General features: G+C 41.1%; 1 protein-coding gene across 3 annotated transcripts in view; it reads left to right on the top strand.

Moving 5' to 3' along the window:
• The window catches only part of RAPGEF5 (Rap guanine nucleotide exchange factor 5), a 128221-nt gene that overhangs the window by 39140 nt on the left and 70683 nt on the right, over positions 1-18398 (top strand). For all 3 annotated transcript variants that reach the window (XM_077304742.1, XM_077304740.1, XM_077304741.1), the window contains exon 9: positions 1059-1181. In XM_077304742.1, the coding sequence (XP_077160857.1) occupies positions 1059-1181 (123 nt within the window). The remainder of the gene's footprint in view (positions 1-1058; positions 1182-18398) is intronic.

Here is an 18398-nt window from a genome sequence, read left to right as displayed (position 1 = left end):
CATGATAGATAATAAAAGACAATAAGAATTCAGGTTTCTAGCTCTCTGGTGGCATAAGTTTGGCTCAAATTTCCCTTGCGGCTAATGCAAATAGTGAAACATTATAACTAATTAGGGGGTTGGTATCCGATAATAAAAAGACTATTTTGTCCAAATTCATAGGGAAGTTCTGGCCACTCAAACATCTCTCAATATATTTGGTTCTTGGCTCCAAGTACAATGGGCAATCCAAAATAATGATAAAGGTCTTCAGCAGCAGGTTCTCCACAAATACATAGGCGAAGGGCAAAAGGTACACCAGAAAAACGGCCTGAGAGTAGGGCTGATGGCATAACTTGAAAGCGTAAATGAGCAAATGCCATTCAAAGTTTTTGTACAGAAATGGTTACTAAATAGTCTGATCTGAGATGGACTGTTTTGAATAGTTTAAACAAAGGAGAAAAGTTAGATTTTATTGTTTGTCTATCCAGTATGGCGTAATCAGAATACTTGGCTTTCTTGTTTGATACAAAGCTAAGCTTTTAAAACTTTTTCAGGTACATTATATGTATGAAACATAAGAATTATTTAGTATGTATTTGCTTGCTATAATTTGTATTTAACCTATAGCGACTGAAATATTGCATGCACACAAAGAAGGGTAGAGTGTGAGAAATACAAGATTGTGTTGTTATTTTTAGGGATGACTCTCTTGCTCTCCATTCTTTTCCAGGGCTGTTCTTGGCTAACTTTCCCATGGCTTTCTAACCTCTTGCTACGTTTCGCTTATGTAACAGGAAACAAGTTGACGGGAACAAACATACTGCTCGTATATTAGTTGCACTTAGTTTATATTGTCTTCATTTTGTGAAGCTGGTAGCATAGCATAGAAGAATTATATCAGTAAGAAATTTTTGGTGCCTTCTGCAACAAGAAGCAATATTATTTTAGGCATAAAAGTCAGAGTGAGAGAGAATTTAATGAAAGTGAAATGTGTTTTGTAACGCCAAACATCTGTGGGTGTCATGTCCTGGGACTGTGGATTTAAGTATCTATTCACTTTCCCCCCCACTCTCAAGGCAGGAGTTATGTGCAAGCTTCAAGAACAAGAAGACATTGGGCACCTTGAACTGATCCAGAAACTGGCAAAAGAAAACTGTCACCGAGAGGCAGATAAAAAACAGCCACAGAAGACAGACCAAGTAAGATATTTTTCAGTTTGTCATTCTGTAGATGCATGAAATCCTGAAAGAGTAACTCTAGTATTTAAAGAGCAGCTGTGGCTTTATCATACTGGTTTTTCATGGTACTAAACCTCATGAGATGATAATATATCTCCAGCATCATGTGTGAACCTAGGCTACAGAAGGGGGCTGAAAGCAAGTGATCTGTCTCAGCAGCTTGCAAACAACCAGTGCAGTTTGCTACAGAACTAGTTCTTTATGTTCTTACCTTTCCAAGTTTACTAAGAAACAATTAGTACAACATTCTGCATCAGCTTCAGTGTCATATCTTCAGGGTCTCTATCTCTCTGTGATGATCATAGTTGGGAAGGAACTAGTGATCAAAACTCATGTTTGTTTTATGTATGATTTGAATAGAATGTTTTGTTTTCTTTTAAATGACGTTTATAGAGACAAAAATTACATGGCCTTGCTTGATGAAATAGCATTTTGTTCCAGACAAAAGATACTTAAATGGCAATTGATACAAGAAAACGGTTCCCAGTTGCTTTGCTTAACGCCACACTGTAACTTGTTTTGTTTCCTCCCAAAGACTTGTTTAATGTTTTGTGTGCTGTGAAATATTTTCCTTGGCAGTATGCTAATTTAAAACTCCCAGAAACAGCAGCCGCAAAATTTTGTTTTTGTAGGCTGGTATGTAATATGTATGAGACCAACGAATATTTTCTTTAACTCATGATCTGATCTTGTGACAAACAGGAAAAATAGATATCTAAAAGTTTTGTAGCCTTTATAAAGTGAAGAAAAACCAAAAGGAGAAAAAAGTAACCTGAAATGAAAGCTAGGAAATTGAAGGTTGAGCAAATGAAAACAAAATAAAATACAAATATTTATTACACAATGTGTGTAATTATAGGATTACAAATGACATACAAAGATAGCATTAAAAACTCAAATCCAAGTATACAGCAACAAGATGAAGTTGCATGGTCAGTTCCTGAAAATCACATGCTAATTTTCCTTGACTTATATTTCATATTGTGATAAATTTTTCTAGGACTTTCAGTTTCATTAATAGAAGAAGAGTTGGTTCTTATATGCCGCTTTTCTCTACCTGAAGGAGTATCAAAGCGGTTTCCAGTCGCCTTGCCTTTCCTCTCCCCACAACAGACAACCTGTGGGGTGGGTGAGGCTGAGAGAGCCCTGGTATTACTGCTCAGTCAGAACAGTTTTTTCAGTGTTGTGGCGGGCCCAAGGTCACCTAGCTGGTTGCATGTGGGGGAGCGCAGATTCGAACCCGGCTTGCCAGATTAGAAGTCCACACTCCTAACCACTACACCAAACTGGCTCATACACTTCCACAAGTGAGCTAGGTATTATAAGACCAGCAGCTTGCCCCACCCCCAGTGTGAAGCGTGCAAAGCTGTCTTTCTTGCCCAAGATGCAGGTAATTTTTCAGGCGCAGGTACCATCTGTACCAGGAACTTGGAGATGGTCCTGTAAAAAAGCAGATATCAGAAATGTAAATACAGCACCATCAGTGCTGGAGCAGCAGAGGGAGAGTGACAGGTTCGAAGTGGCCTGCCTGACCGGAGCCAGGCACCTCCGCCCCCAAGTACATGTCTGACTGCACCTGCCTGGATGATCAGCTGCTGCCACTCCTCTAGAGCCCCACCAGGAAGGTCTGTGGGTCATGGGTCATGTGAGGCACTATGTCCTATCCCAGGATTTCCTACTTTTGTACTTGCTTCTGCAATGTACCACATGGAAAAGTGGGGGCAGAGTTGAAGGGGCAGCACCCATAGCCACCTCTACCATAAAGGAAATGGAAGGTGGACTGAATGGTGCACTGGGCCACCCATGTCCATGGCTCCCAAGACCATAGGATGACCACAGCCTGCCCCAGTGCTTTGTACCTCACTGATTGCAGCTCCAGTGGGGTAGCACTGTCAGTAGACAAGCCACCATGCTAGGCAACGGTGGGAGAGGTGTGACCACCCCCTCACCCTGTACTCTCAAATGCCAGAAAGGGTGGGGGGAATGCATGGGCCCATGCATGCTTCCTCAACCAATTACAATTACAAAAGCCATGGCCATGTAAGCTGCTGTGTCCTCAATCAATTTCAATTATGAAAGCCGTGGCAAAACCAGACCACTATGTAAGCTGCTGCCACCCCGTCAGGTCCCTGAAAGTCTTCCTGGCAGGTATCCAGTTGAAGAGCCAAAATCCCAAGTATTCCTCAATACAAAACTGGCAAACCTATCAATTAATTTGCTCATGATTGCTGAAAAAAGATTTTAATAGAAACTTAAATAATAAGAAAAATGCCTGATTTTTTTCTTTTGAAAGAACCATTTGAAGAGTAGCTCTGCTAACCCCTTGCACATGTTACATATTGACCAGGGATCCTTCTGGAAGTCCTTAAACTAGGACTTCACAGGAAACTTGAGTAAAGCTAACATACTCAGAGGGGCATTTGATTATCCAGAATGCTTAGCAAACTGGCATCAGCCCCTCTGCCACCAAACCCCCTTCATCCTCACGTGTACACCCTGCTCCTGCCTCTCCAGCTGGCCAGCTTGATCCATCCAAGCACTCCTGGGCTTCTGACAGCCAGCACTGCTAGCTGATGTCATCCCTGAGTGTCTCCTTCCCCTTCTGGCTGCCACAAGCTGTCAGGCACCAGCTTTGTTGGAGGGCTCCTATACAGCTACCCAGTTTATTTGCCTGTTGCAAGGATGTCTCTGTGCTTCAGGGAAAGGATTCTGCCAGATGTGAGGGCTGTTGCTACAGCATTACCAATGAAGTGGTGCATGGTTACTGTGGATTCCTTTGGGTAGGGAGTCAGGCAGAACAATGAACGAGTATTTGGCACATTTGGTTATCCAGAAACCAGAATGCTTAGAGTATTCCCTTTCCCTTTCAGTTTATTCTCTTTCGGGAATAATCTATATAGTTATTTACTTCATAGCTATGAAGAAAGAACAAGCTGTTGTCGGAGGAATACCTGTGTCAATCAGTGTGTGTGTGTGGGGGCTGCTTTAGGATTATAGTTTCTTTTCTGAACTTACAGTCCTGTGCTGCTGCCATATGTCAGCTCATCAGCAACTTGGTGATTCTGAGGGTACCTGGTGAGCTTCATGGTTGAGCAAGAATTCAAATCCAAGACTATATAGCCAGTATACCACGCTAGTTTTTGTTCTCTGTCCCCAATTTAGAATGCTCCCAGTCTGTTAAATGTTTTTTGAACAATTTGCAGTTTTAATTAGCTTTGTACTTCAAAAGCATGGCTATGAGGTTTTATGGAACCAGGTGCAAGATTGTGAAAGAACTGGTCCTTAGGGATGTCAGCAGGGATTTTATGCTTCCATTCTATATGGAAATCTCTCTTTTCATTACTACACGTATCCTCATCCAGAGCATTTTTGCATTTTGAAACATTTTTTTTTTAATTATAGCATCTAAATATTTCTGACACATAAGAAATGTCTAGGTTTTTCCTTCAGACTTTCCTTTTTATTTTCTCATTGCAAAAATTATTTACCAGCATATGAAGTGAACTGTTGCATCAGATCCTCATTCCATCTAGTCCAGCATTGGCAAAAACTTTGATACCAAACTTTTTTTGAATGATGTACAGACTTCTTTTAAAATTGCTATATCACCCACAGCCAATTGGAATGAAATTCTCGTGGGTTGTACCCTTCAACCAAGAGACCCAATCTGACCATTTTCAGGAGAAATCATTTTCAGGCAATCAGGAGAAATTGTAGGCATTTAAAATTCTTACTTGAGAAGTTGGCAGAAGCAGATAATCAGCAATCCAAGAAAGTGGACTGATGCAAACAATATACATAGTCTCAAGTGGATCCTTGTTTGCAAATCCCCTAGTTCACATCTAGGGTAGAGGCCTATTTTAAAACAGAAAACCTGTACAGCTGAGCTAAAATCTATTCCCTCTCATGGTAGCAGCCAAAGCAGGGATTGATACCACACTAATGGTGTGGTATCATTCTGGCAAATACCAAGAAGTGATGTCACCATGCCAAGCATGCTGCTGCTGTAGGATTTGCCAGACCTCTATGGTAAACCATAGAGTTTTCAAGTGTTCTCCCCAAACCATCCCACCAAGCCCTGGTGGATGGAACAGTGGTAGAGAAGATCTCTTCTTCCTATAGTACTCTGTGGGGTGATGTGGGTTTAGACAATCAGTTAACCATGGTTAATTTAATTAAATCATGGTTTTGAATTTATGTCTAAATAGAGCTATTGTGTCTAAAGATAAGGTATACATACTGTATTTAAATAAATATTTCTTCTATTTGATTTGTTACAATACTATTAAAGTATGGCATGTACAGGTAAGATTTTGATAAGTTATTATCTAACCTAAATCCCTAATTGTGGAAGTATTATACAAGTGCAAGCATTATACAAGTATGCTATTAAAATATTATCCTTTCATTTACTAAGTATTCTGTGAAGCAACTGATAGTTACTGATGTAAATTCATTATAGTTTACATAATACATGCAATTGAAACAATTTTTTGCATTCTGATGGACACATATACTCATCTAGTCTGTTGACAGAATTTCACTTTTAATAAATTACATTTCTGTAACTTATTTATTTAAAAACTTTGTGTTTATGCTAAATTTAGAAGCTCTTTCCTGAATTTTATATAATGCCATGTGGAAGAGATTTATGTAAACAAGTGGAATGAATTTTTACACCTGGGAATAAAGCTTAATTAGGAAATAAACCTTAATTAAGATATAAAACATTGTTAGTTATGGAAATTTATCTTTGGCAGTTCAATTTGTTTACTGTGTAGCCTGATATAAAACTTGGGCTCTTTAGTTTTGGCAAGTGCTCTGAAAACAAGAGCCCTGTTGGGAGAGAAGATGGGGTTGATGCCAATCTAGCACTCTGAGGATTGGATTGAGTCAAAGCCAGAAGAGTGCATGTGGCTGTTCTGCTTTTCTGACAGTGAATGTTTGCCCCCAATTTACTATGTACAGCTTAAATGCTTGCCACTGTAAGCTCCAATCTTAGACAGTGTGCCTAAGAACAGTACCTGAATTACCTTGTTGAGGACCAGAACTAAATATTAAATGTGCAAGGGCTTTTATAAAAATACATGTTGAGTGTGTGTGTGTGTGGGGGGATTGTGCTTAGTCACAGGAAATCAGTGATAATGTCACAGTGACCACATAGTTCCATACCTAAATTAAATACCATTTGTGTTGGATTCTTCTTTACTTTTTCCAGATCGCTTCTCTTTTTGAGAAAGAACTGCATGCCATATTCCAAATGATGAACACAGAGGCATTGGGTGTTTCATGTTGAGTTCTTTTCCTAATAATCCCGAACATAGTTTGCGTATTTCACCTCTACAGCACATTACTTTCATTGAGCTATTGTTACCTGAAATAGAGCTGTCTCCTGAATTTATGTTTGGGGAATTAGCAATTGTAGGAGATCATGCTTTGTGAGCATGGTAACAAGTAGGATTCTCCACCTATGTATGAGGTAAGGATCCTGACAAAAATCTTAGGCAGAGGCAAACATTTATTAGTTTGTTTGTTTCATTTGTATGCCATCCCTCCCCTAAGGCTCAGGGTGGTTCACATAGAACATAAACAAGACCAATACATCAAACTCAGTTATTATAATGAATGAAAGATAACAACAATAATAACTATAAACAGAGGAAGTAACATTCTAACTGACTAAACAGTCTAACACAAGCATGGTTGGTCAGATCTGTCATATGGGTTCGAGGGAAGGGAGGTTCAGGGGCCCAGTAGATGGTATTTAGTTTTGATCGACCTCAACCAAATGCCTGGTGGAAGAACTCCCTTTTGCAGGTTCGGCGGAACTACTTTAGTTCCTTCGGGGCCTTGATATCCTCTGGGAGCTTGTTCCACCAGGTGGGGACCAGGACAGAGAAGGCTCTGGCCCTAGTTGAAGTCAAGTGGACTTCTTGACAAGGATCACTAGCTGGTTGGAGGTGGCAGTGCACAGAGTTCTTTGAGGGGTATAGGCAGAGAGCCTGTCCTTTAGATACACTGGGCTAGTCCACTTATGGCCTTGAAGGTAATTACCAAAACCTTAAGCTTGATCTGTAATTTGATGTAACCAGCACCATTGGTGGAGAATGGGCTGGATGTGGGGGCCCCATGTTGTTGCTTTGAGGACCCTGGCTGCTGCATTCTGGACCAGTTGCAGTTTCCAGATCAGAGTTAAGGGTAGGCGTGCATAGTTGCAGAAGTCTAGCCTAGAGGTGACTGTCACGTGACTAGGTGTTCCGGGGCCAAGTAGGGTGCTAGTAGTTTGGCTTGGTGAAGGTGGTAGAAAGCCAATCATGCTATTCTTGGGACCTGGGCCTCGACTGAGAGACAAGCATCCAGGATCATGCCCAGGTTGCTGGTGGAGTGAGCCACTGATAGCTGCACACTGTCCAGGTTGGGCAAACATGCTTTCTCTTGGACCCTTCCTGCCCAGCCATAGGACCTCCATCTCTGAAGGATTGAGCTTCAGATGACTCTGCTTGGGCCACCTCATCACCGCTTCCAGGCAGCTGGCTCATGCTTCTGGGAGAGAATCATGGTGGTCATCCATCAGGAGGAAGAGCTGGGTTTCATCAGTGTATCAGTGACAGCCTAGCATGAGCTTTTGTACCAGTTTAGCAAAAGGGCGCATGAAGATGTTAAATAGGAATTGAGAGAAGACCACTCCTTGTAGGACTCCGCATATAAGTTGGTGGCAGCTTGAAGATCTCTCTTCTAGTGCTACCCTCTGTCCGTGACCCTGGGATGGGTCTAGGACTGAAGCTTCTTCCAATTAGCAAGTAACAAAAAGGATTTTATTGAAACATTAATTTAAATTCCCTAGCACTCAAAGAAGAATTAAGTTAAACAAGCACACAGAAGAAAATAAAGAGGTAAAATGGTTTCAATTGAAGATTAAGTTTTTGGGGCAGCAAAGGTTTTGATAGCTACCATCTATGACTTGCAGAAACCTAATAGGGGAGGTCCATGTAGAGAAGCTGCAAAGAACAAGCTAGAGCACAGTGTTGGGTGAGTGTTGGGGCTGAACAACACATGCAGCAGACTGGCCCATGCCTGGTATTTTTATAGGCAAGAATGTACCCTAGGCCCAAGTCTGGGTTAGCTGCCAGTGTAAGACAAAGAAGAGGAGACTTTGCTAATGAGTGAGGTAGTACTTGACAAAGAAGCCTTGATTGGCCTCCAGTTTGAGGTAACAAAAAAAGGGGGGGGGGTTCTCAGTTATTTGCAATATTTTCATTCTGGCCTGAATAGGTGTCTTAGGCATGGTGGAGCAACCTAGTTAATGGGAGCTGGATGACCCAGCAATTAAGAATGGAGGAAACAGCTGGAAGGATGATTTAATCTAGGAGGACATTAAGGCAAAACAATACTTACAAGTGTTGAGCGTCATTGAGAGGATTAGCCAACTGCTGGATGCTGATGATTCTTTTTCCATGTTGTCTGAACATGAGGAAAAAAATTAACAGCCCAGCCTATCATTTGTACAGTTAATTGCAGCACTCCTGTGATAGCAAAGGAACAATTTTGCATGAGGTTGACATCTCACATAGAGCTAGCTTTGGTCTATTATTTATATGCAAAGGTGTCTGGGCAAGCTCCCTGGCCTAGCCACACTTGGAATGTACCAGAAATATTAATAAATGGAGGTTTGCAGAAACATTCTCCAATAGACACACAGAAGGAGGTCTTGAGGCCTAATACTGTCTAGTACAACCCCAGGATCTTTTTACTCCAAAAAAGTGCAGACCCCATTAGCCTATACTAGAAAATGGAATTTTTGTTCCAATGTATATCACCTTACACTTATCAAGATTGAACTTCATCTGCCATGTTGTCCACTCACACAATTTATGGAGATTCTCCTGGTTTTCTTCACAGTCATCCTTGGTTTTCCCATCTTCAAAATCAGCCACTACACTACTCACCCCTAGTTACAGATCATTTATGATCTGGCCCCAATACCAATCTTTGTAAGCCCCTACTGCTTCCTTCCCTTCATTAAGAGAACTGTCCATTAAATCCTGTACTTTGCTACTTGTCATTTAACCATTTTTAATTTATAAGAGAACCCATTTATCCCATGATAAACTTAGGAGTCTTTGGAGAAATACCATGTCAGAAGCCATTTAAAAGTCCAAGTATATAATGTCTGCTAGGTCACTGTGGCTTTCTACCTTTGTAACCGGGCTATTCATTCAAAGGTATTTTAGGGTGAAAGAGTGTGTTTGCCTGAACTTGTGTGGATTTCTGTCCCAGAAGGATACAATTTAAGCTGCTTTGGGTTGTCAGAACAACAGTTGGGTAGAAAGAAACTCTGTGAATGATACAACAGGCACAGCATGTACAGCTGGCTGTTTAACGGCATATGTGTGATTGAGGATGTGTTGCTGCATTTCTACAGCATGTAGGACATGAAGCTGCTTTATACCAATCAGACCAGTGATCCATCATGGTCAGTATCATTTATTCAGACTAGCAGTGTCTCTCCAGGATCTCAGACAGTGCGCTTCCACATCACCTACCAGCTGATCACTTTAACTGAATGACCCCAGGATTGATCCTGAGATGTTCTGCACACTGAGCAGATGCTGCAGTGCTGAATCACAGCTCTTACATGCTCAGCAAGAAAATATATGAATAGCTGCCTTTAAAATGGTTCATAACTCGGCATGATTGTCTATGGTGTGTTCAAAAAAGTTTTTATTGAGCTGTCCAGAATAATTAGAAAAGTATCCTATCACAGGTATGTCTTAAAGAGCTGACTGAATACCTTGGAAATGGGAAATTATACTAGCATCCTCTGCATTGTTCATAAAAAGAAAATTTTTAGACTCTGGAGAGGGGGGGAAATGCCTGGAGAGGGGGAAAATCCTTGCCATTGCTAAATTGGTCTATGAAAATATGTACACACAGAAGGCTAGGGGCTAAGCCTGTTGCATTCAGGAATACAACGGGAACTAGATTAGGGGGGTGGAGCGGAAGAACTCGGAGGCAGCCTACCCCCCCCCCTCGGAACTGGAACGTCTGCAGGCAGCTGTTAGGGAACTGACCGGCAGGGGCAGCTCTTACGCAGCAGGGATCTGCAGCCTCAGAGGGAAGTAGAAGGTGGAGGTGTGGTCAGGGGTGGGGGACAGAAGGTGATTGGCTGGCCTCTGGACAGACAGACAAGCTGGTTGGAGGAGAAGGCACTTGGGTGGGACAGCTGAGTGGCACTTAAGCTATGACACACATTCCTCCTCCAAGGCCTTACCAGAAATATTAAGTGGAACAGATATGGAAATTCCAGTTATTTTGGGTGGAACAATCCCCTGTCTCATTTTTAGAATTTGAAGGCACACCATATAACAAGTATACTCAAATTAAGCAGGTCAGGGGGTGGATAAAGCCTAGATGGGAGCCTGAGTGGGAATCATGTGTATGCTATCAGGAAATTAAGAAGAATGAAAGGATATATACTAAATGTCTCAAGAGTTTTACTGTATTACTGGACATAGTACTAGAAGTACAATGTGGTTGCAATGTTTAGTTTGTCAGAGAACCGTTGTCTGTTCTCCTTCATACAACAGAGCAGCTGCATAATAGGCACAATGGCTGTAATTTCAAAGCTGAGCTGATATGTAGATTATCACCACAGTCACCAGGAACCCTTTGTGCCTAAACTACACCTTCTGACATTGATGGGATTGTTAACTCTCATTGATTTTTATGGAAGCATGTGCAGTACTTCAAGTTAGATGCAGATCATGGCAACTGAATGCAAGGTTGCCATGCCAATTGTTGTATCTCATCTTCTACCTTTCCTGGGACTCCCAAAGCTCTAGACAAATTAGTAGCAAAAATATTTTATAAATGTCTCCCCTTCTTCCCTTTTTCTTCCTTTTTTGTTTGTGCTTTGTATCACGTTTGATAAAAAATAAGGATAGGATGGCTGTTGACACAGCAAGAACACATGCTAGCAAGGCACATATAGAATTTGTTCTTTTCTTGTTTTGGTTGTGGTAAGACTTACATTTAATATAACTATATAATGAGACATTGATTCAACCTTTAACTCCTTTCTGATTGTAGAATTTTCTAAACTCTCATCAGATGATTATTTGTGGAATTAACATTTTATTTTAAATATATAATAATACATGATTCTCCCCTGAGGTAAATGGCAAGAACATCAAATAAAACTTAAAAAAGAAAAAAAAGGAGGGGATTCTGCAAAGTTCTATTGTGCTATAGTGTCCTGAGATAGGAATATCCATTATATTATCTTCTGCTGTAGTCTTTTAAAATAAATGACGCTCCTCAAAATAAATGACAGGAAAATGTTATAGATCCTGGATTAAAAATTACTTTCACCATGGGTGAATGTTTGTGGCATATTGTATGCAGCTTATTGTTTGTTACTGTGGAATGAAAACGTCCTTAACCTCCAGAGGGGGGAAAACATTCTTTGGTGCCTGCAAATTCAAACGAGATACAGAACGCTCATTGCTAAATCAAATCAAAAGGTGACATGAGTGAGCAATTTTTTTACTGATTAAACAATGAAGAAGCCAACCCCGGTGATGATGAGAAGGTTGTTCCTTTCTGAAGCCATTTATCACTTCCTAATCAGACTGTAGCATGGTGGGCTGAGGTTGATTTGTAGTTTACGTAGTTTTTGAATTACAGACAGCCCAGACCTGCTTTCTCCTGTAATGACAGAAGCCGAGTACAGCTGCCATTGCTAAACAATTAAACTGCATGAGTCTGCCTGTGTTCCGTTACTGGGTTAACCCTTTCATGTAGCCAGAAAGGTTTTTGGCAAGTCTGCAAAGGTGAGGGGGAAGCCTTAAGGTTTGTGAGAGTGATCCCGCTGTTCCTTGCCACTTCCCAGTAGCCCCTTATATTGGCTCCTTTGAACTCCATTGGGGCCTGACTGTCTCCCGTCTTGGTATGGCTTTGATTACCAGAACAATAGCATAATAACTTCATTTCAGAGGGTAATTATGTTGATTTTCAGTAGGACAGCAAGATTTGACTCCAATACCACTGTCGCAATGAATAAGATTTTCAGTGGTTTTTGTCCTTTGATGAAGGAAACTTCAACACTTGAAATCTTATATTAAAAAAAACTTCTGTAAAGTACTTCTTCTGTAAGGACTCAAATCTCCATTTTAACTGTGGGAAATATGGAGAAGCCACTGTTTCTATTCTCTGGTGTTTCATAACTTCTGATTGATGAATAAATAAATCAAGAACCTAGGACCAACTTGTTTAGTACCTGTGTCCTCTAAATATTAGGACAGTTTGTGTCTTACATAGACCCATTATGCACGGGGGTTTTAGCGCACATTCGGGGTGGAATGGCAGCGATTAAAATCACCGATAACGCACGGTGCCGGCCGCAACTGGCAGCAGATTTGATGCACGCTGCCGAAAAAGCAGTGTTAGCGGAACGCGGAAGAAAGCGCAGCTTCCGGGTGACCGGGGCGCAACCAGAAGCGGCGCCGAGGTCACCGCGTGCATAATCGGTTACTCTGGGTTTTGCCGCCGTTGCATCCCATCCCATGCATAAGCGATTTGCTTCGCTTCTTCCCCCCCTGTGTTTTCCATGTGACCCGAAATCGCTGTTTCAGCGGCCATGCATAATGGGCCATAGAGAGGTTTTTTTAAAACAAAATTGTTCAGATGGCTCCATGAATATTTAAAGGTTGATCATTGTTCCTGGTTGAAGACATGGCCATGTTGATGTTCACCTTCTGTAATGAAATAATGGCTTCATTTTCTGCTTTTGTAAAATTTTGGTTCAGGCGCTATAGTTTCTAGTGGGCTGCAAAAGAAGATTTTTTTCTTTCTGTGCAAATAAGTGCCTCCCAGTTAGGCGTACACCTGTGGCCTTGGAGAAGCTAACATAGTCAGTGCTAACTCTGATAAGGTAACAAACCTCAGATGTTTCCAATCAACTTGTTCTGAGAGATGGGCTTCTTGAAGTCAGCACTCCATCTCCTGGCCTAGGATTGGCTCTTCTCACGTCTTCTGCCCTGACATTAGTATTTCTATTGGCTTATTAATAAATTGGCAAATAGTCCTGATTGGTTTCTGTGTCTAGAATCCCATGTGGGGAAAAACCATAAAGAAATTTAATTTATAACACCATTTTGTCAAACTTTGTCAGACTTTTGTTATATCCTACTTTACCTGGAACCTGCATGTGGTTTGATAATTCTGTATCTATGGTCTCTGGACTTTGAAACTCTGCCTAAGAACTTTGCCATTCTTTGGGCTTCAGTGAGTATATTGTGTTAGCTAGAGATATTACACAATGTTCTTATTTTTCACTGCTTAGTGTAACAATTTATGTGCATCATAAATAACTTTTAAAAATCTTTGTCTGATTCTTGAACAAGCTAAGTGGTAACCTGTGCCTTGCTTTGTGTTACTCTACCAATTCTGTATTGTGGTTTCTTGGCTCTGGAATGAATCTGGACTGAGTCAAGACTCCTGTTAATTCTGATGAGGCTATGTTCTTAGGCACTTTAGAAGGAAGGCTGCAGGAGGGCTGTTTGGGTATGGTAAATAGGAGGCTTAATGAGCTGGAATCCAAGTTGGGGCTCCGTATAGTAGTGGGGCCATAACTTTCCCTATAAATACTCAGGAGGCCAACAAAAGGCTAAAGACTGTATCAGGTGCATCTGGAATGCACTTAATATAAAACAATTCATTTTGAAAATACCTTGTGAGGAGTTTGTGTAATGAGATCTGTCTCTTTTCTGAGAGCATTCTTAATCTACACCAATTTGGTATACAAAAACTGAAATCAAATGTTTGCTTTGAAGTCTCTGCTTTGGATACATAGGTTTATGCATATTATTTATTAAAATATTTGTATCTTGCTTTTTCTTTTGGTTCGAGGTGCCTTTCAAATAAATATTAAAAACATCATAATTTTAAACAGGCAAAATAAAACCCTAACCAACCCTCTACTCCCAAGAGAAATCTGCAGTTTAAACCCCACTGAAAGCCTGGGAAATAAAATAGACCTGCACTGCCTCCTAAAAATTATGTAAATTATTGTAAGTGTCTGTGTTCATTTGGGCTAGTTAAGCATCTTCCAATTCTAACGGCAATTCTGCACAACTGCCAATGTTGCTGGATATCCGCGGCAACCTGAACTGCTACAATTTGTAGTGGAATTTTGACATTTTGCACAGTGCAGTTTGTAGTGCAATATTCATGCACTCATAGCGCTTTTTTGGTAATGCACATGTTTCCGGTCTTGCAGAAATTGCAAACAAGGCGCTCTAAATTTGTGGTGCTTCTGCCTGTCCCTGTCCATAAATCAAACTGAAGAGCCAGTGAAACAGCTCCGAAATGCCCCTTTCCCTTTAAGTTTTATTTTTAAAAAATCTAAAAACACGCGTGGCAATGAATATGTGCTAATTCATTTATTCTGTGCTTCACACGGAACTGTATTTCTCCGTAATTCCCCCCCCCCAAATGGCTTTTTACACAAGGCTAAACCAGGGGGGGGAGGTATTTAATTTTTGAAAGTTGAAAGTATAAAGTTAAATACCTTCAGCTGAATGAAAAGCATGCTCATTTGTTCGTGGCTTTATATGGTTTGTAGGGGGGGGGAAGGCATTCCCGTCTCCTGGAAGCTTGGAGGTGGGAGCAGAGGAAGGACCTTCTTTCTAACGCTATTTTGAGAACACACATGTCTTTTGCTGATGTGTTACAGGTTGTTCTCAGAAGTCAAACACTTTTTTAAAGGGGGGATCCACTTTTTACCATTCCCCCCAAAGCGCTAGAAAAAAAAGTGAATGTTGCGGGAGTGTTGCTGGAGTGTTGTGTTTTGTGTACAATGTCGTGTGTAATGTCAAAAATGTAACGTTTACGAAGTGTTACAATTCAGCTACATTTAAGTTGTGCGGAATGGACCTATGTAATGAGAATTTCTTGGGACAGAACTGAAGGCTGTCCCAGATACTGAAAAGGTGAAAGCACTGGAAAGTTTCTGTATGTTTTATAACATTTACAAAGAATAACTTGGGTCACAAACCCTTTTCCCAAAGCTCCATATGTGTCCTGTTACAATAGTATCCCCAAAAATTCTCAGTGTAGGCTTTTTCTCTGCCTCTGCTATCTCTGTGAAGCCTTCCCTTGTTCATATTTTCGCATTATCTCATTTTCCAGGTGAGTCGCTTCTTTCAAGGACCAACTGCAGTCATTAAGAAATAGTGTTTGGAGTGCAGTATGAATCTGTATTGTATATAATCCTGTCCATAGTTTATTTTCTGCATTAATATAGACAAAGCATTATAACTGCAGTTCAACCCAGGGAAAATGCAGCAAATTAATCCAATAATTCAAATTTCTTTATCCTGCATGGCCCGAAATAAGCCAATTATTCCTGAAGAGTTTAGTTGCATGCTATTTTATTGCTTTGTTTGCTGTACCTCCAGTGTTATGGGCTTGGATGATCAGAATGTATTTTGATATGCCTGCTGTTCCAGCACACAGAGACGTTGGAATTTAGAGCCTTTTGAATTTCATCCAGGTGCTAATTGTATTCACTGGATGTCTTATGCGCAGATGGTACTACCTATATTGCAAGCTAGGCATGTTAACTGCATGAGTGTTAGCTGAGAAAGTGGGTGATTGGTCTATAGTATGACCAAATGGGCTTGATTTCACTTGAGCATCCCCCCTGAAGTCTACATTTGTCACAAGTATCAAGCCGTGAATTCTTGCTTTCTAGTGTTAGACTGGGCAGTTGCTATTTACTCCACATAGAACATTGTGGAATTCTGTGCACACCCCATTTCTTGTCACATCTCCAACAATTTCGTCCCTGCTGTCCTAATATTAACTTGTATGCTTTAGTTCAGTGTACTCAGAGTAGTCTAGGCATTGGGATATTTAGCATATGACATTTAATGTGAAATTTTGGAAGCAGGGCATAGAAGATGCTGAAGGGGTCATAGAATATACAGTGCTTCATTCTCATTCATCTGTTTCCTAAAACAAAGACTTGTGCTAATAGCTTGAAAGTCCACCAGTCTGAATGCTGTAGTAGTACTAAGGGTATACCATTCATCATGACAGGTGCCCCAGCCAATGAGCGTGCAGTATTTTCTGACCAATGAGAGCGCAGAGGAGGCGGGACTAAGGCGGGTGTAAGGGCCTGCCCACGTGGTCAGGTTGGCCCCTCCCCCCTGAAAAAATAGGAGGGGTTGGAATTATGTCTTGTTGTAGCCTGAGTCTTGGTTTAATTAAAATAAGCAGATTAATTTTGGATCTTTGATACTGAAAAACCACCCCTGCGGGGCGGGTAGGTGTAAGGATATTACAAGCAGAGTCTCCTAGCACAAGCACCTGAGAGAAAAGCCGATCAGAATGCCCCTGTAGATGGTGCTGTATTTTTTATCCTTGTTAATTTCAAAGTATCATAGCTCGCTTAAAAAATAGGCAGAATGATTTTAGATCTTTGATGCTAAAAACCAACCCTGCAGGGCGGGCTCTTGTAAGGATTTACAAGAAGTGTCTCCCCCTGCAGAAGCACATAGGGGCGAAAAAGCAATCACGATGTCCCATAGTTGGTACTTGGACGTTGCTCAAAGTTTTTATCCTTGTTAATTTCAAAAGTATCATAGCCTGCATAAAATAAGCAGATTAATTTGGGATCTTTGATGCTAAAAAACAAAACAAAAACATCCCACAACAGTGCTGCCTGCTGTACAGTTTTACACATAGGGAGTGCTCTGGGTCTCTAAAGGGGTTCTCTGTGTGGCCGGAAGAAGTCTCAGAGAGTGTGCCACGGGGGCTGGTTGGTGGAGTGTTGTAGCTTGAGTCATGGTTTATTTAAAATAAGCAGATTAATTTTGGATCTTTGATGCTAAAAAACCAATCCTGCAGGGCGGGCTCTTGTAAGTATTTACAAGAAGAGTCTCCCTGCAGAAGCACATAGGGCGAAAAGCGATCATGATGTCCGAATTTGGTTCTTGGACATAGCCCAAAGTTTTTTATCTTTGTTAATTTTAAACGTATTATAGTTTAATTAAAATAATCAGGTTAATTTTGGATCTTTGATGCTAAAAGCCAGCCCTGCAGAGCAGGCTGTTGTACAGTTTTATACATAGGGAATGCTCTGGGACTCCAAAGGGGTTCTCTGTGTGACCGGAAGAAGTTTCAGAGAGTGTGGCAGGGGATGGTAGGTGGGGTTTTTTTGGGGGGGGCTCGGGGGGTGCATTTCTTCCCTTCTACACTCAGTATCCAACTATGGCTTGATTAAAATAACAAAATGAATAAATTTTGGATCTTTGGTGCTAAAAGCCAGCCCTGCAGAGCGGACTGTTGTATGGTTTTACACATAAGGTGTGCTCTGGGACTCCAAAGGGGTTCTCTGTGTGGCTGGAAAAGTCTCAGAGTGTGTGCCAGGGGTGCTAGGAAGGGTTTTTTTTTTTTTTTTTTTTGGAGCTCCAGGAGCGCACATGCTACCAGCATTTAAACGTGCTAACGAGCGTGCCTTTCAAATGGGAGAGAGGGAAGGCATCCAGGGTGCTTTCTGCTACTGCAGAACCCACTGCCCCCATGGAAACCACACCAGTATATCTCCTGCAGAGTCAGGATGAATATATATATTTCTGTTCAAACACATAGCTCTGTATGATCTGGCTTTCTAAGGAATTGCTCAGCCAGTTTGCCTACTGAATAGCTCACATATGTCAGAAAAGAAAAGGCTGGTTAGGCTCCGCCCCCCTCCCCTCGAAACGTCAGGGAGTGTTGATTGTGGCTTGCTGGAGCTTGGGTGTAAAGCGAGTGTGTTTCGATGTGATTAGTAGAAGGGTGGGGTACGACTAATGGTTTTTTTCTTCTATCGTGGGGGGATATCTGATCATTCGTGGAATAGAATATAGGAATTTCTGAGTGCACTCTTAAAACAGACCAACATGAAGTTTTTTATTCTTGTTAATTTCAAAAGTGGCAGGCCTTTCCCCCCTGATACACAGAGCCTGAAAGCAACTGGCTGTATATAGTCAACGATGTGAGAGCCTCTGAGTTGACTGATTTATTTTTGGAGGGTGGGTGCCCAGGGAGATTCACAATATAAAGAAAATACATAAAATATATCACATAAAAATCATACAAAAGCAAATTTTAAAACCACAATTTAGGACTACT

This window comes from Paroedura picta, chromosome 11 (assembly GCF_049243985.1).
Source record: "Paroedura picta isolate Pp20150507F chromosome 11, Ppicta_v3.0, whole genome shotgun sequence".
NCBI lineage: Eukaryota > Metazoa > Chordata > Lepidosauria > Squamata > Gekkonidae > Paroedura > Paroedura picta.
The sequence above is the reverse complement of the archived record's forward strand: the minus strand, read 5'-3'. Positions and strand labels throughout refer to the sequence as shown.